This window comes from Zosterops lateralis, assembly GCF_965231275.1.
Source record: "Zosterops lateralis genome assembly, chromosome: 1".
Taxonomy (NCBI): Eukaryota; Metazoa; Chordata; class Aves; order Passeriformes; family Zosteropidae; genus Zosterops; species Zosterops lateralis.
Window position 1 is genome coordinate 99,970,768 of NC_139762.1, and position 25,886 is coordinate 99,996,653.

The 25,886-nt window shown below is 40.1% G+C and overlaps 1 protein-coding gene across 1 annotated transcript; it reads left to right on the top strand.

Annotated features, from left to right (window-relative positions):
* Positions 1-1,815: 1,815 nt before the first annotated feature.
* AFG3L2 (AFG3 like matrix AAA peptidase subunit 2) lies at positions 1,816-25,886 on the top strand (the record flags this gene model as incomplete). The annotated part of the gene is made up of 17 exons (XM_083855117.1): positions 1,816-1,941; positions 6,908-7,007; positions 7,480-7,548; positions 8,002-8,117; positions 9,014-9,166; positions 11,298-11,372; positions 12,800-12,921; positions 15,247-15,520; positions 16,078-16,215; positions 17,946-18,099; positions 18,695-18,802; positions 18,961-19,086; positions 20,178-20,288; positions 20,857-20,972; positions 21,904-22,104; positions 23,699-23,893; positions 24,886-25,886. 17 exons carry the CDS (start codon positions 1,816-1,818, stop codon positions 25,126-25,128), a joined length of 2,427 nt encoding a protein of 808 aa, XP_083711243.1. The 3' UTR covers positions 25,129-25,886.

Genomic DNA, 25,886 nt, shown 5'->3' on the forward strand with positions numbered 1-25,886 from the left:
TTGGTTTAATCAAACCAGGGGTCTTGATTATATATCCTAATAACACTGTGGGGGTGACACGCAGCCAGGGACAACATGTGCACAGCTGTGCCCAGGGGTGAAGTGATTTTTGAGGAATACATGTGTGGCAATAGCTCAGTTTTTAAGCTGCAGATTGAGATGTAGATGGAGCTCACAGGGGGAGCCTGAGACAAGAGGCCATGAACTGCCAGCCCTTTGGTTGTGCCAGCCAGGTGAATGGACACTGGGGCAAAGACTCAGGAGTAAGAGCAAGATCTGCATGTGGGTTGAACTGTAAGGGTATAAAAACCTAGGGAGGGGTTCCTTTGTTGGGGTCCCCTTCTCAGAGGCAGGAGCTGTTACTGTGTTACTGCACCATGAATAAATTGCTTTATGGAATGATACATTTGACACTCTGCCCTGAGGATCCTGGGGTGGATCCAGTAAGGAAACCTGGCCTGACTGTGTGAAGGCACCTCTGGCTGTGCTGGAGCTGCTCGTGGGGAAGGGGCTCTGATCCCAGCAGTGAAAGTCTCTGGCCTTGGGAATGTGACTGACAGAGAGTCTTGTGAGTGATCACACTGGGATGTTTGGTGATAACACCAAGTGTCTGAGTTGACCTAGAGAATTTTGCACAGACTCATTCTACAGTAAACACATTGATATGAAATGCCTTACATAGTGGGGCAAAAGCAGGAATCAGGTTTTCTTATTTCCTCCCTCCAGGCTTTATAGAACATTACTGCAGGCTAAACCAGCCCTGGCAGCAATGAGACTCACCCTTCTCAGTGATGCTGGCTGGGCTGGGCCGTGCCCTGCTGACTCACCCTCACCCTTGACTCAGAAAAGGGATCTGGACAAGTTGGAAAGATGGGCTGGGACCAAGGGCATGAGGTTCAACAGGAACAAGTGCTGTGTCCTGCACTTTGGCCACAATAACCCCATGTGGCACTACAGCCTGCAGTCAGTGGTCAGAAAGCGGCCCAGTGGAAAAGGACCTGGGGGGGCTGGTCAACAGGAGCTGAACGTGAGCCAGCACATGCCCAGGTGGCCAAGAAGGCCAGTGGCCCCCTGGCCTGTGTCAGGAACTGTGGCCAGCAGGAGCAGGGCAGGGATTTCCTGCTGTATTCAGCACTGGTGAGGCTGCATCTCAAATATTGAGTTCAGTTCTGGGCCCCTGAGTTCAGAAGGACATTGGGGGTCTGTAGCACCTCCCGAGCAGGGCAGTGGAGCTGGGGAAGGGTCTGGAGCTCATGTCCTGGAGGAGCAGCTGAGGGAGCCGGGGGTGCTCAGCCTTGGGAAGGGGCCGTCCAGGGGTGCCCTCAGCGCTCCCTGCAGCGGCCTGGAAGGTTTGGCCAGGTGGGGGGCAGTGTCTTCTCCCAGGCAAGCAGGACGGGGGGACATAACCTCAAACTGCATCAGGGGAGGTTCAGGTCGGACATGAGGAAGAAATTCCTCACAGAAAGGGTGATAAAATATGGGAATGGGCTGCTCAGGGAGGTGGTGTTGTCACTGTCCCTGGAGGTGTTTAAGGAGGGCCCGGACGTGGCACCTGGTGCCGTGGTCTAGTTGACGTGGTGGTGTTGGGTCACAGGTTGCACTCGACGGTCCCGGAGATCTTTTCCAACCCGCTGGATTCCGGGATTCTGGGACACCCGTCCGGCCCGGGGGGGCGGGGCTCCGCTGTGACGACATGGGCGTGGTCTCCGCGGGGGGCGGGGCCGGCGGGTGCCCTTCGGCCGCGGAGGAAATGCACGCGGCGGCGCGGTGACGTCAGGCGTCGCGGGCCGGCGGTGACGGCGGGTCCGGGCGGCCATGGCGCACCGGTACCTGCTGCTGGCGCGGGGCGGCGGCCGCCGCCGGGGGCTGCCCGGGGCCCCGCTGCTGCAGCTGCTCTGCGGGAGGAGCCTGCTCGGGGGGGCCAGGCCCTGCCTGGCACAGGTGAGCGGCGAGCACGGGGGTCGGGGAGGGCCGTGGCGGCCCCGGGGCGGGGAAAGGCGCCCCGCCGCTCGGAGCCGAGCGCGTCTCTGCCGCCCGCGGCCTGCCCCGGCCCGTCCTCACCCCGGCCGGAGAACAGCCCCGGCCCGCTCGGTACCGGCCCCTCCGGGAACGAGGGCCGGAGGATGGGCGAGCGGCGGGCTGCAGTGCCGTGCCCCCCGGGCTGGAAGGGGCAGCCGGTTCCGTGCGGGAGAACTGCGGGCTCCTGCGGCTGCCGCACAGTCGGCTTGGAAGGAAGGCGGGGCGGCACCCCAGAGCTGCTGCTGGTGCTGCATCCCGCCGGCATTCATGGAAACTTAGACTGTTAGGAGGTTGAAGGGAGCTTAAGGATTTCCTCTTCCCAACTCTTCTGCCATGGGCGGGGACACCTCCCATTATACCAGGTTGCTCAGAGGCCCGTCCAGCCTTGCCTTGAACGCTACATCTGCAGCTTGTCTGAGCAACCTCTTCCAGTGTCGTACCACCCTCACAGTAAATGATTGCTTCCTAATATCTAACTTAATTTCTCTTCTTTCATTACTCCTTGTCCTATCACTACATTTCCTGACAAAGAGTCCCTCTCTGGCTTCTCTGTAGACCTCCTTCACATGTAAGGTTGCTGCAGCTTTCTCTCCTCCAGGCTGAGCAGCCCCACCTTTCTCAGCTTCTCTTCGTAGAGGAGGGTTCCCAGGCTCCCACTGCTTTCCCAGGTGCTACCTAATTCCAAAGTTCTTCCATTGCTTTCTCAGGGTGATGATTTGCATTAGGTGGGTTTGTGGCTGTGTGGGAGACTGAAATGTTAAAGATCAAGAACTGAGTGTTTTGCTTTGGGTGTCAGTGTTCTGGAAAAGAGGGGCCTGGTTGGTTGCATCCCAGGATTGCACAGTGCAGTCATGCCATGGATCTGCACCTACAGTTGTAGTACTAACTGATAAATCATGATGTCTCTGTGTTCGTTCTCAGTAAAATGGCCTTTACTGTCAGCTGTTACAGGATGTGTGTTACCCTTGTTGGCAGCTCTAACACGGTGGAAGAGCGACAGGCCTGTGCGGCTGCTTGGGAAAAGGAAGGTGCTCAATTCCTCTCTCTTTCATTGGCATCTTGAGAGGGCTGCTTTGTTTTCCTGTAGCACAGAGTGGTGAACAGCCACACCTTTGTAGGTGTGAAGGTTATCTCTGGGATAGTGATAGTTGTGAGACAAATACATGCAGAAGGATGTTAGTAGCTTTGTTGTCAGCATGAATATGTGGCATGTTTTTAATGGTGAATTTGATTATGTTTGATCAGAGCTTAATATCATTTCAACAATAAATAAAACATTGTCAGCGGTGCTGCTGGTCTCCCAGGAAGTTAATTCTTATTTCTTTCAACAAAGTTTAATGAGTTCCTATTTGGAATCAGTCTTGGAGAGTGGATGCTATTCATTCTAGCATCTGGCTCTGTGTGTAGGCAGAAAAATAAGGATCATAAAAGCCATTACTTTTTTTAAAATTGATCTTTCTTTAAGAAAAGGTGAGTAACTTGAAATCATGAAGGCTTGGGTTGGAGGGGACCTTAAAGATCATCTGGTTACAGCCCCCCTTGCCACGGGCAGAGACACTTCCCACCCAACCAGGTTGCTCAGGGCACCATCCAGTCTGACCCTGAGCACTTCCAGGCTTAGGCATCCACAACTTCTGAGCAACCTCTTCCAGCTACTGACCACCCTCTAGGAGTAAAGACCTTCTTCCTAATTTCTAATCCAAATCTCTATTCTTTTAGTTAAAAAAAACATTTCCCCTTGTCCTGTCACTGTTTGCCCATGTAAAAAGTAATTTGCATTAGTTACATTTCTTTACCAGCTTTTTGTTGTGTGTTGTCCCCTTTTCCCATTATGTTCTTATGTAATATTTTGATGGCTGTTAGATAATTTGATTTGGAACTTGATAATGGATAAAACTGTAAACTTCCAGCTTTGTAGAATTAATGGATTCTCTATCCTATTTGTATAACTAAGCAAGTAGATTTTCTGTTCCTGCTTTGTGTAGCCTGTTTTTTTTAATGAATTGTACTGAAAAAGTTTTGTAAACTTTTGACGGTCTTGGGTTTAGGTGGCACTCTGGACTAGTAACCTTTTATGGGTTATTTTAACTCTAAATAACCCATAAAATGTGTGTTTTGCTTATCTAGAACTTACATTTTAAAACATCTTGATTTTTAGCATGGCAAACAAGGTTTTCCTGAAAGAAAAAAACCCAGATTTTTTGTTGTTTGTTTGTTTGTTTTCTGTTTTATGTGCAGTGAATTTTTTTGCCTCTGACTGGGAGACACTTGGCAAGAGTTTCCTGGTAGACAGCCCGAAACAGCATCCAGTCAAAATGTGCTCTGTTTGCTTTCCCTCTGTTTAGGCAGTTGGATGTGTGCTGATACCAGCTAAGCTTTCTGTGGCATTCCCACTGCCAGACAACCCAGGGACAGGCCCTGTATCAGGATGATCAATTTTTGTGCTGATGTTTTAGAGAGTTCTTGAATATCTCCAGTGAGGGGCCTCTACAGCCTCTCTGGGCACCTATTCCAGTGCTTAGTCACCCGCATGGTAAAGACCTTTTTCCTCCTATGCAGGTGGAGCTTCCTGTGCATCAGTTTCTGCCCATTGCCTCTTGTCCTATTGCTCAGCAGCACTGAGAAAAGCTTGGATCCATCTTCCTGGCACTGTCCCCTCATATTCTTAAAGACAAGAACGAGGTCCCCTCCCAGTTGTGTCTTTCCAAGGCAGTCAGGGGACACTGAACATGCCATGAAATCAGTTGTTCCTTTTTCTCACAAAGCAACTTCAAAGCACTCAGCTCTCTGCATGTTAACATGACAGGTGACACTGTGTGATCATGGAATTTAGGATTTGTAGAGACAATCCAACAAGGAGCCAGTCCCAGAATTCAGGTCTGCCCCAAAGCTCTGTCTGCTTACCCTTCTCCTTTACTTAAACTGTGACTTAGTTCTGTAGCAAGTTCTGTGCTGGTCTAGCTGAGCCAGGCAGTTAGTTTTGGCTTACTTAAACTCTTATTTTAAACATGAGCAGTTGTTTTGTCTTAGTTGGAGTAAACTTTTCAGGATATTTCAGTCTCTTTGCAAATAAAAGGTAATCTTGAGTTTGCAGAAGAATTGAGTCCCTAATTTTTGTGTGCTGTAGGGAACCACTGACATAGGAGAAAACCCCATTGTTTCTTTGAGTTTCCTCAGTTGCTGCAACACTCACTGCCTGTTTTTGAACTAGACATGATCTGTGGCAAGCTCTTCTTATTTTATTAGTTTTATTGCCCACATGGCTGCATCCCACTTGTCCTAAAACAACTTCTAGGAACAGGAGATGGAATTGCTCATGTTGGAGTTCATAGTGTATTGGACTTAGGAGCTGTTCTCTACATTCCCTTCTCTCTGGACTAGCTGCACTGCACACGCTTCTCATAATCAGTAAAATAAATACGCTCTTGGATTTTCAGTATCAGATTTTATTCAGAGACATGCAGTGGCACAAAACTAATGGCTTGATCAAGCAGCTCAGGAATTCTTAGCTCAGTCCACAGGAAAAGCAAGGAATGAGGATGTTTTGATATTCTTCTTGGTTCCAGCAGGTGGAGCTGCAGGGATGCTTGAAACTAGTCTAATGTATTTCATCATTTAATAGGGGGGGAGGAGAAAGCCCCAGACAGAAGATTTCAGCAGAGTTACAGCATTTGGTTAATGAATGGCATCATGCCTAGGGTAGTCCTAGTGTGCAATCAAATAATCAAAAGTTGCTTTTGATTATGCAAAAATAGGTTTTGTTTGCTGCCACTGTACCTTGGCGGTAACACTGAGCTTCCCTTCACAGAAATAGTCCTAGAGGTTAGTCCCAGATGGATGTTTGCTGTCTCGCAAGAACACTTGGAGTCATGTTTTCAGGACCTGTTGCTTTTCAGTTAGTGCTCTTTGGTTTTTGCATTTTACTGTTTCTGTAGCTCTTACGGTAAATAGCTTCCAGTCAAAAAGAACAGGAGACTGAGTGCCTTTATGTGGTGGAAGGAAGTGGAGGCAGAAGGAAAGTCAGTCAGTGGGGAAATCTTGGCATGGATAATATTTTGTTTCTCAGAAGTTTTGGAAAAGCTTATGATGGCGATTTTATCTAAAATATGTCCTGCTTAAAGAAATCAGGTATGATTTCTCTTGAATAAAATTGCAGTTTACACTTTTTAAAAAGTATTCAGCTACAGTAGCAAAATTTTAAGAATTAGTGAGTTTAAGAATGTAAATTTCCCTCATTGCACTTAAATTATAAATAACAGTAAACAGCCTTGGAACAAGGAGCAATTGACTTAGGTTTGTTGTGGTTTTATAACTGGGTGTTTACCCACATAGGGTTTTAGATCATCTTTTTGAACTGAGATTCCTTATCTGTTTTAGTTTCTTAGATGGATGTAAGCATTGTCTGCCACATCCCTTTCTTTTGGATTCAAGTAGATCTCTCATTCAGAAGCTACAACTTCTTAACTATTTGAAAAAAGGTTGCAGACAAAACATGATTCAGTACTGTGTGGATCATGCTTGTACAGTCACACTTCATGTTGCACTTTAATGTCATTCAGCTGGTATGATGAAATGTTTCCCATAGAAATCAATGTGTATTTAATGTTCATAGCTTGTAGTGTTTTTTGATTGATTTTTCTCTTTTAATAAAGAATATTTTGTTTATGTGTAAAATGAAACTCTGTTTTTAACAAAGAGAATAAAAATCTCCTTGGTGTAGAAATTACTCATTTGATGAACTTTTCTTTTTCCATTGTAGTATTTTCTGGAGCACAGCAGTTACTACAAGGTCTGTTGTAAAGAAGTGTCTGACCAGCTGCAAAGCTCTACTAGAGAGCTGAACATTTTTGTGGGTCTTGTTGCTTTATATTTCTTTTTCATCTTTCAGCTCTGTGACCAAGTTACCCCTGGAGTTACTGCTGATAGAAGCACTGTTCTGGCAAGTGTAATTGCTGCTTGCAGAAGGCTTTTGTCTCAACCTCCCAAAGGTGACTATAACTTTGATTTGGGAAACGAAGCAGATGGCTTACTTACCTTGCTGAGAACTGCACTTATGGGCCATCTAGGTTTACTGTCTGTGGGGAAGTCACTTCTTATATTAACCAGCCTTTAATCTTGAGATGGAATATTTGATTTATGGGAATTTTAGGAGCTCTTAAAGAATAGTGTGGTTTGTTCAACTTCACACTGCATAGTGGAGCTTTCTATTGACCTAAGCTTCTCTGTCTCTGGTTAAAAGATAGCTTTACTTCAGGTTATTAAATACATGTGGTATTCTCTTGTCAGCACAGTAGATTTATTTATGGAGATGGGTTAGAGCTTTTCAACAAAAAGAGAAGAACAAAGCTGGTGTTGCAGTCTGCATGTTCCTAGCTTCTTTGCTGGTGTATCCATTCAACTTGTGATGAAAGAATTGTAAAATAAAAACCAATTGTGAGCTCCTTTCCTCTTTTTTAATAGGATTTGAGAAGTATTTTCCCAATGGGAAGAAATCTAATGGAACTAAAGGTACACCTGGAGAAACAAAAGGTACAGAAAGATGCTTGACATCAGTTCTTCTTGGAATGTGTATTCATTAAGTTAGATTTTGGCATAACAATTGTGAGTTTGGGTTTTAGATCTTTATTTCAGGGAAGATATTTCTATACCAGATTAGTTTAGGAGTGCAAGTTGGTATGTTTTTATTATATATGATATGAAAGCAAAATAATGTTTGTCATCTGGAATAGTATTTATTTTTGTTTCTGTTGGAGTGCTGTCCCTCAGTTATAAGTTAGCAGACCTCTCTTCTGGTTGTAACTGCCTCTCTGCTACTTAATGGACTATATATATCTGTTTTTCTATGGAAAATGCTGTTTTTCACATCTGATTATCGTAGTATTGCAAACTAGTACATTTTTCAGAACATCTCCTTCATATAACTAACAAAAGATAATGTGAGATTGGCATAAGATATATATATTGTATTTTTTTTTTTGTTAGAAACAAAGCAAGCTACTTCCAGACAACCCAGCGGGACTAGTAGTGGAGGAGGTGGCAGTGGTGGAAAAAAAGGTGGCAAGAAAGAAGACACTAACTGGTGGACCAGATTACAGAAGGTTTTGATTTTAAAATATCTTTCTTTATGTTACTATCTTGTCTTCAGGAAATAACCTTGCATGTTTTTTAAGGCCATGTTCTGATTGCCCAAATCTTGCTCAAGCCTCCTGTGCCAGGCATTTCATGGCAACTGGCTCTGGGTGGCTCCCCACTCAGTGCCTTTCATGAGTAACTGTTTTGTGCATCACTCCAGAGGCATCTACCTCTGTTTCAGGAATTTTACTGAAGTTTAGGCTGTGTGAATGTGCCATCAGTTTTCTTAGAGTGGAGCCTTAGACCTTTAAAGGCCTCGTGTTTACTTTCAGTGTCAGTTTGGAAAAAATTTCTTACCACACAATGCTCATTAAATGTAGTTTGCTCTTACGTGTTCTGACCTTCATGGAATACTTATGTGAGTTTCCCTTTGAAATTTATTGCCATAAGCTGGAACAAAAAGATGATAGCACCTGACAGTACAGGAATATAAAGAATGTTTTTGGTGCACATAATGTTTTTCATCACCCTTGTTTTTGGTTGGTTTTTTTCTTCAGTTAGTTTTTTCCTTTATTTTTTGTTGGTCTTCCGTGCACTCCTAGAGACCAGGGATAATTGTTTTAGAATAGAGGCAGAAAGGTTGTGTGATATTTTTTCTAAAAACAGTAGTTCATAGATCAAAACTCTTGAACTACTATTTGTAAAACACTTAAAGATTTTCTATTGCTGTAATTCCTCAGTTCTATGTGAAATTGCTGAAGTGTATTCATACAACAAAACAGACCTTTGTTTGACATTCTCTGTGGGAACCTTGAGGACATGGAATAGAAGCTACAAAGAAATACCAGAATCTGTTTTCTATGTGCTTATTGTATTACAGACTCTAATTTTTATTTTTTTTTTCGCCTTCTCCATTTCCTAGGGTGACATTCCATGGGATGTCAGGGAGTTTCGGATGTATGTGGTGGGAAGTTCTTTTTTCTGGACAATGGTTGTATACTACTTCTTCTTCAGGGTTCCTGGGAGAGAAATCACCTGGAAAGACTTTGTCAACAACTACCTTTCTAAAGGATTGGTGAGTGGGGAGGGGAATCAGTGTGAAACATCAGAGTGCTGAAGATGCTCATTTCTGCCTCCCCACTTAGGCTTGTGTTTGTGTGTCTGTAGAGTGAGAATTGGCTCAGAGTAATTTTTGAGGGAGACAGGAATTAGCTTTCATTTTAGTCTGTTCTTAGTTCTGGATGGATGTGTGCAGATGTATGTCATTTCAAGAGAGGAGAGGGAATAGCAACTCAGGACAAAACTTGTGTTGGATAGCTCGTGTGGGTGCTGGTATGAAGGGGCAGTGTAGCCCCACTCTCTGGGTGTGGCCTTACAGTACAGGTAAGCTGACATAAAGGCTTAAAGAGACATGCCAGCTGCCTTTGGAAGAAGTTTACTCCTAACCTTATCACTTGCATGAGCCCATCCCTCTGAAAAAAAAGGGGTTTTGCTTATTTCATGCCTGAAATTAGTTCTTGGGGGATCTGAGAAGCAACAGTGAGAAAGGAAAGGGTGGGGAATGGAAGAATCCTTTCAAGGACAATACATTGGCATCCCTTCATCAGCCTGACTGTGTTGTAAAGTAGCCTCCTCTCTTTGTTTTCTCCTCTTATTTTTCTTACCTGGAGCCACTGCTGGAGCAGTCAGTTTTATCATCAGTATCCTATCTCTCTGTAGAACTTGGCAGCTTTCCATACTTGGAGTAATAGGTTGGTGTTGCCCTGAAGTTCAGGAGATTGTCTTGCACAGGCTTTTCCCACTTCAGGAGCCACTGGTTCTTTGCTCTATTCCCTCACTGCTTGTAGTTTTGCCTAGAGATTAGGAAAGCATTGGTTTGCTTTGTCCTCTAGGTTTCAGACCTGGAGGGAGTTTCCGTTAACACAAAATTAACCTTCCATTACTTTGGTAAGCTGCTGAACAGGGTGTCTCTTACCTTTCTTTTCTAACTGGTCTCTGCAGAGCTGCTCTATATGCTTCTCCCCTTCTGCCTAGACTGTCTTAGTTAGACCTAAATTGATAATTTTGTACATCCTGTGAAAAAAAACCATGCTGATTAAATTTATGAAGCAGTAAGACACTTAACTCTGTAAAAAGATTAATTTAACTCTTAAAATGGACAAAGCCTGAAGCCTCCTTCCAGAAAAGCATTGTGAAAGTAGGTTGTTGCACAAAACCAAGTTTCTTGTGTCTTTGTAAGATGTAGTGTGGGTATTCAGACAGGATAAATGTGAAGTTATCAAGTGCTGTTGGCTGCCATAGTGCTGGGGAGAAGGCTGCACTACTGGGGTCATGTGCTTTTCAAAACAAAGGAGTTCAGGTAGTGTTGGGTGAAGTCAGTTTAGTTCTAGAGTGACTTCTTAGATCTTGTTTTGCTTCAATTCTACCTGAAATGGCCACATGTAGTGAGTTCAGGGAACAGCCTTACTAACCTGTGTGCAGTTCAGGCCCAACTTCTAAAACTAGATTGCTAGTTTTAAATACTTAAAATATTAAAACCAGTTAGTTTATGGAAAGAGGAAGAAAACAAAAATCTTCAGTTAACTTTTAAAAAGGCTCTGTCAAGTCCAGGAAACTAACTGTTGGAGGAGACTTGTAAGAAAGATCTTAATGGTATTTATCTGCTAAACCTATGGCACAGTTCAGAGGTTTCTATGGTATCTGTTACCTCAGCTAAATACTTCTTTATCTAATTGATGTTATTGTATTTAATATTGTAGCACAGGAAGCCCTTTCTATTAGGGAAAGCAGTTGTAAGAACAGAGTTCAGATTTCCCTCATTTTCCTCAGTTTGGTTTGTTTTGGAAGCTGCTATATGACTTTGGAATCATATAACTTACTGCTTTTGGTGTTTGACTATTGAGACAATTAACTACTGTTTAACTATTTTACTGTAACTGATTTTTGCTGAGGCGTGCATTGGGTTTTTCCTTGAGAAAAGGGTATAATGTCAAGTCTTGCAATCTAAATTCTTATGTGCCAATATTCTTTTTCTCCTGATTACATACATGAGTCCTAATGGCAAACTGTAGACCGTGGAACTGTCCTATGTACATGATTAATTGTAGTCTCCTAACTGGAAAACAGATTCACATTTGTTATCTGAAGCTGTGGTGGAAGCACGATGACTGTACACTGTTCACTCAGGTTTTGTTCTTCTCCTCCAGGTGGACAGACTTGAAGTGGTGAACAAGCGCTTTGTCAGAGTCATCTTTGTTCCTGGAAAGTCTCCTCATGAATGGGTAAATGCTTTTAATACATGTACATGAGATATTAGAAGCAGCAAACCAATCTTTTTATGTCAAGTTTGAGGCAGAAATTTGGTCTAGATCATTAGTAATTTCTTAATCTAAAACATACTTTCTTGTTACATTATCCTACATTGTGTGTTTTTCACTTCACTGTATCAGTTATTTTGCCACAGATACCTTTAAACTATGACAAGTACTTCCTTTCCAGCACCATGCTCTTTAATACAGATACTTAAACAGGAAGAGCAAGAAATTGGTGAAGGTTCTGTATTTTTTACTGCTGTTTTCCATCTGCTCAAGAAAATCCCAGACTTACAAGCACATACTTAGGTATTTCTCTGTTCCAGGCTGCTTTTAGCCAGTTACTTGAGAAAACAAAGAGAAGTATTTGTTTCCGAAGTATTTGTTTCATGGAGTTGCTCTTCTAGTAGCACAGTGAGGAATAGGTAAAAGTTTTCCAAAGAATGATACCCAGTGGCAGGGACCTATTAAAAAAGAAATAAAATTTTCATGGAAAATTCAGAGCAGCATTGGAAAAGCTTTATCAGGTTACCTCTTCTTAGGTGGTGGAACTTTTCCTAACTGTGTTTCTGAAACAAGGTCTGCAAGTCCCTCCTGGGTAAACTGAAATCTGCAGCAGTTACATAATCAGTGGGTTTCAGTGTGGCTTATTTATACACCTACTCTTTAGCCCACATACAACCAGTTGCCTTCATTTCCCAATCAGTTAACTGGTCTGTTTTTTCTTTTTCAGTGCTAGGGTAAGGAGGGACAAGTCAGGCAGGTCATGGTGCAAAAGGGGAGATTTTTTTTTTTTTTTTTTTTAGAAGACCATATCTCAATACATTTTGAAAGTAATATCTGGATTTTTCTTTCTGGTCTGTGATAAATTTAATGTTGGGTTGTTTGTTTGTTTTTTGGGTTGTTTTTTTTTTTTTGTGAAGACAGCTGACTTTAAAGTGAATATAAACTGCAAAAGTTTTGCTTAAGAAAAGCAAAAACCTTTCTTTATTGGAAGGGCTGAGACTTTCAAACAAAATTGTAAGTTGTTTGATTGCTGTTTCCAGGTTCAGTGCTCTGTATTATTCTGACTATATAGCTCCCTTGTAAAGATCTGTTTATTACTTCCTTCTGGTTTTTTTTCTGGAGAAAATTCCAGGATTTCCATCTGTTTAAAATGCCCTAAAATGATAGAGATTTATCATCTCTGCACAAGCAGTGATAGATACAGTGTATTCAGGTTGGGAGGCTTTAGATTTGTTGTGTGACTCTTACACCAGTTACACACTTGACAAGGCAACTTAAACTTGGTCCAAATCTAACACATGCACAAGGAATTACCAGACTAGAAGCAGTTGGCTTGTAGTGAAGGTGAAATAAGGTAGAGCACTTTGTGATCTCTGCTTTTCTCCTTGCAGTACGTCTGGTTTAATATCGGTAGCGTGGACACTTTTGAACGGAATCTTGAGACTGTGCAGCAGGATCTGGGAATAGAAGTGGAGAACAGATTGCCTGTAGTCTACTCAACAGAGAGTGATGGGTAAGAAGTTGTTTTAAAAAGTCTCTGGTAAAAAAATGCTTGTGTTTACAGTAGAGAAGTAGGTTTGTAATACACATATCTTATACTTCACTAGGTGGCAGTATTATCAGAATAACAATCAGCTTGGGTTTATTTTTGAGTGTTAAGTCTAAGAGAAGCTGTTTGGTACTTTGTCTATGAAGAAATCTATATCCTCTTACTCTAAATATAGCTTCTTGTTATAGAAATGTTTTACTATAACTCCTTTCTTCGTTTAAGCCCTTCTTCCCAGTGACTTTTACTAGAGCAAGAGTTAGCCAGGCACAGCAGCAGGGCTCCAGAGATGATGCTCATGTAGGTTTTTGAACAGACAGATTCTCTCACAGAACCTCAGCATATTGGCTGAGATATGCTGAGCATCAATTTTTGGCCAAAAACTAAGCATAAGTCAAATTATGGGGCCTTGGAAAAATGCAAGAGATGGGTGATAAGGTGGATCACACAGATCCAGTTTTCTGCCTGTTAGCAGAAACTGGAAGATGCATCATGCTCTTAATTGTTAAGAAAAACAGTACTGATATTAGATTTAGATTTTTCTATTTGATTAGCATTGTTGCTTCCCATCAGGGAATAATAGCTCTGATACTAGATTTGTGTTCTTTGTATTAACCTTAGGTTGCTGAATTTTTTTTTTTTACCTTATTTAGAAGACAGTAAAATTGCTTCTCTGAGGTATTTTTCCAAATGGCTTAGAAGACAAACATAATCTTGTATCCCAAGGATTAGTTTCTTTTTGGTCCTAAGTGAGCAGTCTAAAAATTACTCCTGCTGATGTCTGTGAAATAGGTTTTGCATCATCAGGAAGTTCAACTTTGGGTGCAGTAGCTTATATGATTAATGAAAATGGCTCCTTTACTGCCTCTCTTGTGTTTACATTCTTGGTACTTGGGGATATTTGTTTTGATTTGGGGGATGGAGGGGAATGTCTTGGTTTTTCTGCAGTGTGTTTTACCAAGCTGCTGCTTCTGCTTGTTGGTCTGGGTGGCAACAGGAAAAATGGTGGCCTTAACTCTGGGCAATCCTGCAACTTCAGACAGGTTTTTATTTACCTGTTCTACACACTGCCTGCCTCATTTGTTTCTTTGTAGTGGAGCATGCTCTTAAGGATGATCCATAAATAAATCTGTTGAGCCCTTAATTTAAACAAACCTGGGGAAAAGTGATGGTCAGGGCAAAGCAGCACTTGTGTGTAAGGGCTGCATGTTGGCCTGAGGCTTCTCAAAACAGACTGGGAAAAGTAGGTCAGTTCCTATGCCTTCTGCAGTGCTGTACAGACCCTTACTTCCTGAATCCCTCTTTCTGACCACAGCTCTGGTCTTTTTCTCCTCAGTGTCTGTTCTTCATATAGATATTTATGTATATTGCTGTGCCCCAGGAATGCAGATACATATAATCTAAGTACTGCTGTTACCTGTTGGATCAGAATCTGCTGAATACCACAGTAGAGGGGAAAATCCTTCTTTTCCTCTTTAACATCGGCATATGGGTTATCTGTAAAGCCTGGAAATCCTGTGCTCATTCATGATTGTGCTTCCTTTCTGCATTTTGTTTTTGCTGAGTGTGGATAGAACATCTTGTGAGCTGTTTGTTGAAGCCATTCCTTTTCACAGAAAAATCTGTACAGTGCTCAGATGCTATGATAAAGCGGACTGTGTTAGGGTTTTTGGCTTTTACAGAGCTGTGCTAGAAAGCTGGAGGACAATGGACAATGAATAATAATTAAAACACACCAAACCCACAAAACAAACAAAAAAAAAACATACCCCAAGAAACCACCACCTCTCTCCTGCAAATCTGTAGCCTTGAAAATGAAAATGTTTAAAGAAGGAAAAAAATGTAAAAAGCTGAAAGACCTAATGGAAGAAGAGCACGTATTTTGGAGAGAAATTTCTGTTTGAAGTAGTAGGATACACCATCTATATGCTACCTAATACAACTTAATTTGAGAATATTACCATTTACATAACTAGTCCTGTAAATGTACCTTTGAAAAAATAAGATACTTCTGTTTTTTAGGTAGTGCAATTTTTCCTTTGTAAAACTCAGCAATGTTACTTGATATGCTTGGTTTAAAAACAGGCAACTATCAGTATAACAATTTGTTCTTGAATTTATTTTGGTAGTTTCCCAGCGTGAGCAACCTGCAGAAATACAAACATTACACGTTAACAGAGTATTAGTCCTGAATTTGATTATGATGGCACCAACATCTTATACGTGTTATTTGCAGTAATGGATTTTTGTGATATATATATATATATATATTTTTTTTTTTTTTTCCCACAGATCATTTCTCCTCAGTTTGCTGCCTACAATTCTGATCATTGGTTCATTGCTGTACACATTGAGAAGAGGTCCCGCAGGCTTAGGTCGGGCAGGGCGTGGAATGGGTGGACTTTTCAGTGTTGGTGAAACTACAGCCAAAGTCCTTAAGGATGAAATAGATGTTAAATTCAAAGATGTAGCTGGCTGTGAGGAGGCCAAATTAGAGATAATGGAGTTTGTTAACTTCCTGAAAAATCCCAAACAATATGAGGATCTGGGAGCAAAAATTCCAAAGGTAAGGGAATAATGACTTAGACTTTATTCTTCTAGTAGTTCTCAGTATTCTGAACTGTACTAGGATTGTTTACATATGCAATGCTTTCCAGTTTCTGCCTTCTTCCAATCAGAAAAAAAAAAAAAAAAAGTAAGCATTAAGTGCCAGCAGTGTAACTGATGTGCCTGGAGATTTGCCTTGTGGAATACATTGTGTGTCCACTTGGACCAGAAAAGATACACATGTGGGTATAGCATCAATCTTGCAAATAGTTGTTACAGAATTGCCTTTTGGCAGCGCTGCCAAGGAGAGTCCACCTGACGACCTACCTTTTTCTTTTTTAGTATGTCAGTCGATGGAAACACTGTTCCTGTAACTCTAAGACAGCGTGGTAGTGTTGTATCTGATTTGTTTTTCCTTTCGCTCATTTAAAGGAAGGAGTTAATCTTCAGTTATTTCCTTGCATGATTTTGACTGTGGTGAAAGAAAAGCCAGCAGACTCAATATCATAACATGTTATTTCATAGGCTTAATGTTATGTTTTCTTCATGAGGAAAATACACATGTTTCTCTTTCAGGGGGCAATTCTGACAGGTCCTCCAGGTACTGGGAAAACACTTCTGGCTAAAGCTACAGCTGGAGAAGCCAATGTCCCGTTTATCACCGTCAATGGCTCAGAGTTCTTAGAGATGTTTGTTGGTGTGGGTCCAGCACGAGTAAGTCTTTGGCCTTGCTCTTTGGTTTGATTGCAGGTTTGGGAGATGTGGTTTGATTGCAGCTGAAGTTCTTTCTCTATGCAGATATCTTACAAGTGATACCAGATGCAAACACAAAAATCATCAATGTACTTTTTATAAAGGCTAATAAAATTAGTAAGTTTAATAAAAGTTACTAAGGCAGTTCACTGTCTGGTTTCAGGCCATTAAGGATGTGCCTCTTTTCAAGTGCTTGAGAACACAGAACAGCACTCTTTAAGCTCTGATCTGAAATAAATTTACTAGCTGGATCAGAAATCTGTAGCTCATTTGACTACTGCTATGGGAGTGCCTCCTCCTGCTTAAATCCTATTTCTTTGAAGAACTTTATTCTCTTTGTAGTTTCAAACTCTTAGCTGTAAAGAGTTGTCTAGGCCACACAGATAAGTGTCTGATTGAAATATGAGTCCAATGACTGATTGCTGAAGATCAGGTGTTTTAAATAACCAAATATATGTCTAGTATTTTTTTGTGCTTTTCTGCCTTAACTGTCTTAAGAAAGCTCATTAAAAAGCTGTGTGAAGTGGTATAAACAAGTTACTGATGGTATTTTATGGTAATTAAAATTTGGGAAAGTATTAGCTATCCTAAAATAATGATAGTGGTACTCAGACTTCTGTTGTCAATAGATACCTGAAATGCCCTAAAGCAAAGTGACATAACTTTTCTGTACTGATCTATGAAAGTACTTCTGTTATCCAGTGAAATCTGTTAACACAGCTTTGGCTGGGAATCAAGGTTTCAACACAGTTGATCATTTCTGATGCTTATAGAAAACAACATGAGAGAGTGTTTTACTTTCAGTTCCTATTAATTTATTAAATAAGGCAGTTAGTGATCCTAAACTGATCATTTGTAGATTAGAATGTGCTAGAACTAAAACTGCTTACACAGCCTTGGTTTCTTTGGTGATTTTTTAGATTATATGCATATGGAAACCTTCATTTTCCGTAATGCATATACACTAAAAATAGTTGTATGATTCTGGATTTCTGCTTATTCCAATGAAAAGACAATTCCCTTTAGGCATCTGACACTTCTTTATCTTCTTCCTTGATTGTACTTTTTTTCAAAAAATCTGGGTAGTTGTACAGCCTACCACCTAAAATTTGCATCTCTTTGTGTCTGCTGTACATTTTTTGTCATGAGAGAAGCTTTCTGTAATTGCATCACTAACGTATAGAATAGTAAAGCTCTGAGCTGCATCTAATTCTCACTCAGGTCGAAATTCTTCCATTAATTTTTCATTTCCTGTTTGCTCCAGTTCGATTCCTCAGCTGTAGATCTGTTAACTCACTGAACTGGTTTTAATGAGGTCCTCCTGATACATTTGCAAGCAGAGCAACATTGCAATGTTGCGTCTGAAATTCAAGTCAGATTGTGCTGCAACTACCACAGTAGTTAGGTAATACCTTCTTTAAAATATGAAAGGCTAAAACAAATTTCAGCTGTCTACTCATGTCCTGGATATTTTTTCCAGATTTCTAAAGATTAAATTAATTTCCAAAAGAGTATTGAGAGGGAAATTAAGTAACTTATCGTTGCCTTGAGGGCTGGCTGAAGGCTTTGGAGTGCTTGTTCGGAGCCATACTCAGTTATAGGGGTACTGTTACTGGTGTGCCTCTTCCCCCCAGCCCCCCAACTCAAAGAGTTACAAAGCAGTCTGATACATTCTCTGTTCTTTTGTTAAGGTTAGAGACTTATTTGCTCTGGCTCGTAAAAATGCCCCGTGCATTCTCTTCATTGATGAAATCGATGCAGTAGGGAGGAAGAGAGGAAGGGGCAACTTTGGGGGACAAAGTGAACAAGAGAACACACTCAATCAGCTTCTAGTAGAAATGGATGGTGAGTATTTCATATCTAATACTATGCTATAATAACAAGGATATTGGAAAGAGGTAATACGCTTGTTCAGACCTGCTAACCAAGATTTGGATTCTAGCTTAAATTCGAATTGTCTGTTTCCTTGTTTCCTAAAATAAAGCATGGTGACTCACTTTGCTGCAGCCTGATGTTTTGCTAAAATTCATTCAGAGGAAAAGAACCCTCATTCTGTATTTCCTAACTCTTTGTCATAGTTGAATAGGCAAAAAAAAATCTTCACAATGAGACTGGTTTGTCTGTAAAAAAATACAGCTAGCCATGCTGGTTCTGCCATTTGCTGAGCAGTTAATCTATTATTGTATTTAGAAGATAAAGCAGGATTTGATATAGTACTTCACAAAGCAGAACCCAAGGCCATTTTCTTGCTTGTTATGAAAAGCTGGACAATGCAGCAATAAATAGAAGTATTTTCAGTTTTAAGATCATCTGTTTAAAATGTCAGTTCTTACATGACCCTGTAAAGTGGACAGTCTTTTTATTTCTGGTTTTGGGTGTTTTTTTTCCCCCAGAAAATGATATTTACACAGCTTTTCTCTTTATCACTTTTCTTCAACAGGATTTAATACAACCACAAATGTAGTCATTTTGGCAGGTACTAACAGGCCAGATATTTTAGACCCCGCTCTGATGAGACCAGGACGCTTTGACAGGCAGATTTACATTGGTAAGTTTTACTTGGGTGCCTGTATCATCCTGTGTTTGTAGAACACTGCTGAAGTCACTGCAACTATTTATACATGTAGCTTCCTTGCACACTCAGTTTGAATGTATATGTGTGTGAGAAGTAAAACCATGTAAAACCATATGTCTTCTGTTTTAAAGGACCCCCAGATATAAAAGGAAGAGCGTCCATTTTCAAAGTTCACCTTAGACCTCTGAAATTAGACACTGTCTTAAATAAAGATAACCTAGCAAGAAAGCTTGCATCACTAACACCTGGGTTTTCTGGTAAGTGACTCCTAATGCCACTGTTATTCTCCATTTACTATTTAAGCTGTAGATATTTGATTTCCCTACTAATTCTGGTTTTCTTGCACCTGATCTTCTGGATGGCATTTGATTTCGTTGTATTTACTGGCACAGCCTGAAATTCTCTTTGCCTGTTTGAGCAAGTAGGCGATTTCTCAGGGTCTCAAGTTTTGTCTGCTTCAGTCAGGATGACATGAAAAGGGACTTTCTTCTGTCTTCAGTACAAGCAATTCAGAGGTTTCTTATTGTTATCACTTTTGTGTGCGTTCTTCCTTCGTTTGTCATTTCCTTTGTTTGTTGCATTCTTGAACACTTCTGGAGAAGACCTGGGTTTTGTGGAGTTTGTCTGCATATTCTGTAGGATAATTTATGTTTCTGGATGTAAAAAGCAAAACCAGTGCCAAACTCAATTACTGGTAAATATAGATTTTAAATTAATTCAATTATAAGCCAGTAATGAAAGTTCTCACATCTATTCCTAATTCAACATTTGTGAATTCTTCACTGGTTTTTGGTCTATATAAAACTGGTTTTCTGAGATTCGACTGTCAATGTTTCTGGCAGCTGCAGTGATGATGTTTAAACTAAGTTATCTCAATAGCACTACTGCAGATAGTTTTAACAAAAAGTAGATGGCTTGAAATTAGTAATGTGAAAGGATATCTTCTAAAGATATGCCAATATCTGAGCTAGATACAGAATTCATAGAATTCACATGTAGGAAATGCATGCAGCCAGATATATACTAGTTTAAGTATAATCTGTTATACTAGTTTAAGTATAATCTGTTGCAGACAGAAAAGGAGGGTGGGATGTATCAAACAAGTACTTCACTGATAATAAACTTAATTTGCTGGCTGTCTGCCTATGAGAAAAATCTTAAAGCCTATAACTACAATACATGTATTTAAATATATCTTCAACAGTTAAGCTATTTCAGAGCACATTACCTTTAATTTTCAAGCTCAGGGAGAGTTTATAGCAATCTAGTTATAGATGAGGTTGTCTTTATGCTAAACTCAGAGAAAGTGTTGAAAAAGTTCAGTAATTCTTGCCTTCTCTGCTTTTAGGTGCTGATATTGCTAATGTTTGTAATGAAGCTGCTTTGATTGCAGCAAGGCATCTCTCAGATGCTATAAACCAAAAGCATTTTGAGCAAGCAATTGAAAGAGTTATCGGAGGTAGGTGAATTTCATTAATAGTTTCTCAAAATTGTAATTGGCAATTTCCTTTTTTATATGTGTAGGAAGCCATGCTTTTGAATCTTTGTCCTGCTCCTCAAGGTTGTTTTTTTTTCTCTCCTAAACACACCTGAGATTCAGAAAAGTATCCTGTCTATATTGATGACCTCTGTAATAGAGGAGGTGGTAAAAAGAGAAATTTCATCAGGACACTTACCTAATTTCTTCAAAACAAAAGAGAAAAATCTGTTTGGATTTAGGAATGCTTTTAATTGCTGCTAGCCTGAAATAGTCTAGAAAAGATTTTTTAAATGCAAATGTTTTATTTAAATATCTAAATATTCTTAAGAACTTACTTTAAAATTAGAAAGTCTGAGGAAGGACAAGGTTACAGTGAAAGCTGGAAGATGCAAATTTGTAAAACTGGCAGGTTTGGGAGGGGTGTTTAAACTTTATCAATAGATCATATGCATGGCCTCTAAGTATTGCTCACTGTCTTTCCAAATGAGGTAAAGGATTTCAGAGGAGAAATCTGTCTGAAACTGTTAATCAAATTTATTTTACAAAGGTTTGGAAAAGAAAACTCAAGTACTCCAGCCAGAGGAGAAAAAGACAGTAGCATATCACGAGGCAGGGCATGCAGTTGCAGGGTGGTTTTTGGAACATGCTGACCCACTGTTAAAGGTAAGAAGGTTAATTTGAGCTTGTAATTTTAACAGTACCATGGAAAACATCTTTTTCTTTGTGTATTTTTCCCCCTAATGTTAAGAAGATATTAAAATATATAATCTTTTAAAAAGCTGTGTGTGTCAATTTTAGAGTATATTTTGGTTCATTTACTGTAACTTTCTTAACTGTTTTCTGACTTAGCTGGTACATAGTTTGTAATATAAATGTCCTTTGAAAGTGAGAGACCTGTTCTGCCTATGACTCTACCTGCCTTGATGGCTGCTCTTTCTCTGAGGCTTTCAGTACTGAGAAGTTACTTTTACCAGGTTGCACAGGTATACTTCAGATATATGTAAGGCTAAATTTTAGTTTCAATTTGCTTTCTTTTGGGTTCACAGCATGACAAGTTGAACGAAGAGGAAAAAGCACCCAAATCTTCCAGACTTGCTTTAATGTGGATAGTTTTGGATAGCTTGGCTGTCTTTTTTAATCTCATGTCAGGCTTAAAAATAATCTTATACAATTTACTGCTGGAAGAAACATCATTAGTAAATGTGGAAATTCCTTAAACTGTTCAGAATGCTAAAAATGGAAAAAATGCTATGTCCGTTACAGAGTATATAATGCCCAATACATTACCTTCAAGGAATTGTGGATTTTAATTAAAATGGTGTTTCTAAAACATCATGCAATTTTTAGAGAAGATATGACAGTGGTCTTACCTTTCTTTTCCAGATATTCTAGTAGTTGTTATCCCAGTTTAGAACTAGGTGGGGCTTTTAAGGATAAGATGCAATGGGGGGACAAAACTGTAAATGGAAATAATGTCTGAATTAAACCTCAAGGTATGGTGTAGGCTGTGGTATTAAAAAGTAAGTTGAAGTGAAGAATGCTTTATGGTTTTTAACACTGTTTTAAGTTGTAGCACTGTTAATTTTGTTTGTAGGTATCTATTATTCCACGTGGTAAAGGACTGGGTTATGCTCAGTATTTGCCCAAAGAACAGTATCTTTACACCAAAGAGCAGCTACTGGACAGAATGTGCATGACTCTGGGAGGACGTGTGTCTGAGCAAATCTTCTTTGGAAGAATTACAACTGGTGCCCAAGATGACTTGAAGAAGGTGACCCAGAGTGCATATGCTCAGGTATGAGACTTCTTTTTTTCCTTTACTGTTTTCTTTATCTCTGACCTAACCAATATTTTTACATGATGCAATTTCATCAGGTACATCCCTCAAAAGCCTTGTTTCAGAAAACACTGCATGAATAAACATGGTGTTGTTTAGAGATGCTGATGACTCAAATACTTTATTTCAGTCTCACAACAGCAGTCCATGCATTAAGCTTCAATTACTGCCCACGGGAACATGCGTGTTGGATCCAGTTGGATTCAATTACATGTGGAAATTGTTATACTTGTTTTAAAATGGAATTTAGTGGTCAGATTTGGTCATACCATCCTACATTTGCAATTGCCCAGTGTGAAGATTCAATTTGGATTAACACTTGAAATCCAGACAACCTTGTATGAAAGCACTATTTGATGTCAGTTAAGGCTATGGGAATTAAGACATCGGTTTGTGTTTGTATCATATTAACTAATGTAGATGAGTAATTTAAAACCTTATCAATGCAGTGACTCACCTAAGTGTAGCTGTGGGCTACACATGGGTACGTTACTTCATTTCCTGCTTCAGCACAAAAGGTGCCATCTCATAAGGCACTCACAAGGAGCAAGAGACATTTTGGAGTACACTTATCTTCCTCTGCACACTTATCCCCAAACCCCACCTACTTCCTGGTCTCAGGTGTGCTTCTCTTGCCTCAGTTCTAGAAATAAATGTTTAATGATATCCTGTTAATTCTATGAGATCTTCAGTGACTCTTGTTCATTTTTAAATTTAAAAAATAAGTCTACCTTATAGACTTTTGTACATGTTAACAAAAAAAAAAGTATCGAACTTTTCTTAAGAAAGCAGGTTAAGATGCTTGGTTCTAATGGTGAGATGTCTTTGAATTCTGAATATTTGTTGTCATACCTATGTGGATCTTGCTAGACTGAGAAGTGCTGCTTTAGTAACCATCAGATTGATAGTAGCCATGGAGTGAATAAATAAATAGCAGTTTGAACTTGCTTCTGTCTCTGCTGGAGCAAAATGTAACTTAAAACATCCGTATTTGGCAACCAGATAAATCAGTATTCAGTACTGACTCAAGCAAGATAAGAATTGTTTTCACATTTGTAGAGGAGTGTCTTGGCATGAGGAATAGCATATGATTTTTGAACTTGATAGAAAAAAACCTTCAAGACCCTCTACTTTAGTACTTAAGTCAGCTTATCTTTATGGGTGAGTAGAATATGCTAAACTTTAGAAGTATTTTGAATTGGTGAAACACTTCTATTTCTGGTAAAGGAGAAGGGTTTTACTGCTTAAGGAAGGCTGAAGTGACTTCTGTGTAATATCTTAGAATTTAAACAGCAAAGCACTATGCACACCACTAGTAACCACTTTAAAATGCTGTGATTTGTGTCCTTCACTTTAATCACTAAAAATAAATAAGTGTAAGTCAACACATGTGTGTTGACTTTAATAGGCCTGAGTTTTCAGGGAGGGGTTGACGTTACAGGGAAAGATTAGGTCATAGCAAAATTACTTCTTCCTTTCCTTTTTGTTGGCCATATTTTACATCAACGTGCTCTAAAATCTTTGTTTATTTGATTTTTTTTTTTCCCTTCAGATTGTTCAGTTTGGTATGAATGAAAAAGTGGGGCAGATTTCCTTTGATCTCCCTCGTCAAGGAGACATGGTCCTAGAGAAACCCTACAGTGAGGCAACTGCCAGGTTGATAGACGAGGAAGTGCGGTCGCTAATTAACATTGCCTATGAAAGGACATTAAACCTGCTGACTGAGAAGAAAGCAGAAGTGGAGAAGGTGAGCATTACAGTATTTTTAGCCACTGAGTTCTAGCTGGTAAGCCAAAATCTGAATTGAACTGAATTAGATATAAAATAGTGACTGTATAAGTCTATGAGGCCCATTTAATGTAATCTTGAGAATGTGTCACAAGACTTAACAGAAGCCTCCTTTTGTGTTGGAACACCTCTGAGCATCTCATGAGCATGATTTAACATCCTTCCCTGCTTATGTGGTCAATATTCATTTGGAAAGTTGGAGGGAAGAGTCTGCCTACTAGCACAGGGTTTAGTAGATGTGATAAGCAAACTTAAAAACCCAAAGATGAAATACCAGAGTCACAATTTTTTGGGCTAAAAGAGCCTCTTGTAAGCAAGGAAGTTCATATGACTTCTTTTCTCTGAATTCCTTTTGAGTGTTAATAAAAATCTTTGTCTTCTTCCTGATACAGCAAAAGGATAATTTTCTAGGATAGGCATCCAATAGGCTTACTGACAAGGAGACTTTGTATGGGCTCCGTAAATCCTGTTGTCATCATCCCAAAAGAGATCACTGAATGTGGTTTGTGCTGAGCAGTGAGCTCACTGACCCAGGGCTGCAAACTACCCTGGTGCAGGGTTCACACACTGGTATTTTATGGTGCTCTTGAGCTTGTAACACAACAGCAGCCCGACTGAACACTTGTTTTTACCTCTCACTTCATGTCTTGCATCAGGAGCCTTTTGGCATAAGCAAAAAGCTGCTGCTGTTCTGAAGCAACAGTAAAAGCAACAGTGACCCACAGTGTGGGCACTTTGCTTAATCTTAAAAGCAGGATTAAAAATAAAATTGTAATTCTGCTCCCTAAATGCTTAAGGGGGAGAAAAATTTTGGATCTGGTGAACTCTGAACAACGTATTTCTTCAATCAAAATTAATCAATGCCAAATTAACTGCCTTACAAACTCTTCCAAATAGGACAGCCATCTTAGGTATTTGATGTGTGTGACATAACTTGTTGTACTATTCCAGGTTGCCCTGCGGCTACTGGAGAAGGAAGTGCTTGATAAAAGCGATATGCTAGACTTGCTTGGCCCAAGACCATTTGCAGAAAAGTCGACTTACGAAGAATTTGTGGAAGGCACAGGAAGTTTGGATGAGGATACTTCACTACCAGAAGGCCTTAAAGACTGGAACAAAGAGCGTGAAAAAGAGAAAGAGGAGACAACAGATGAACAGGTTGCTAGGCAGATCAGAGGAGGGATGCCATTTTAACTGTGAAGTGTGTGCCCACGGTGACTTGCACTCTGGAAGAGAAACAAACTCACTTGGTTTGTACTTCAAAACAAAAAATATTTATTCAACCAAACTGTATTAGGGATGGGTGGAAGAATGATCTCTTGGAATGAGATAAGGATTTTCTGCTTCCAATGTATGTGTGTGAGATCATCAGTTCACTGGTAAAAGGTGATCATCCTGTGTTTGCCAGCGTGAGAAGCGTACAAGGAATTTGAGCTGCAGTGGAACGCCAGAACTGAGCCTCTCAAGCGTCGAACAGTTCAGATTCATGCACAAACTTTGTGGCACTGGTCTTTTTTTTTTTTTTCTTTTTTTTTTTTTTTTCAAAAGTCTGTAAGCTTACAAAAATCAAAGGGTTTTTTGATTATTTATCTAAACTATACCTGTACGTGACCTGTTTCCAAAAAGAAAAAGAATCATATAAAATGCATTGTCAAATGTGAAAGTACTAGCTTTGCAAAACTATCAGCTCTTTCATCTGACCCTTTCCCCTTCACGTAATTTTGATTTTAGAGTTTGTCTACAAAGAACTGCCATGTAAGTTGACAGTGAAACTGGACACTTGCTTAAATATCTAAAATGTACTCATGGTTCAGTGTCTTAAATTAAGCTGAAGCTGTTTGGCTCCTGCAGTTTTACCAGTCAGTTTTTTACAGAGTTCTGTAAAATATTGAACATATGAATGTGTTGTGTAAATACAGTTTGAGTCAATAAAAACTACTTTTCTGAACAAA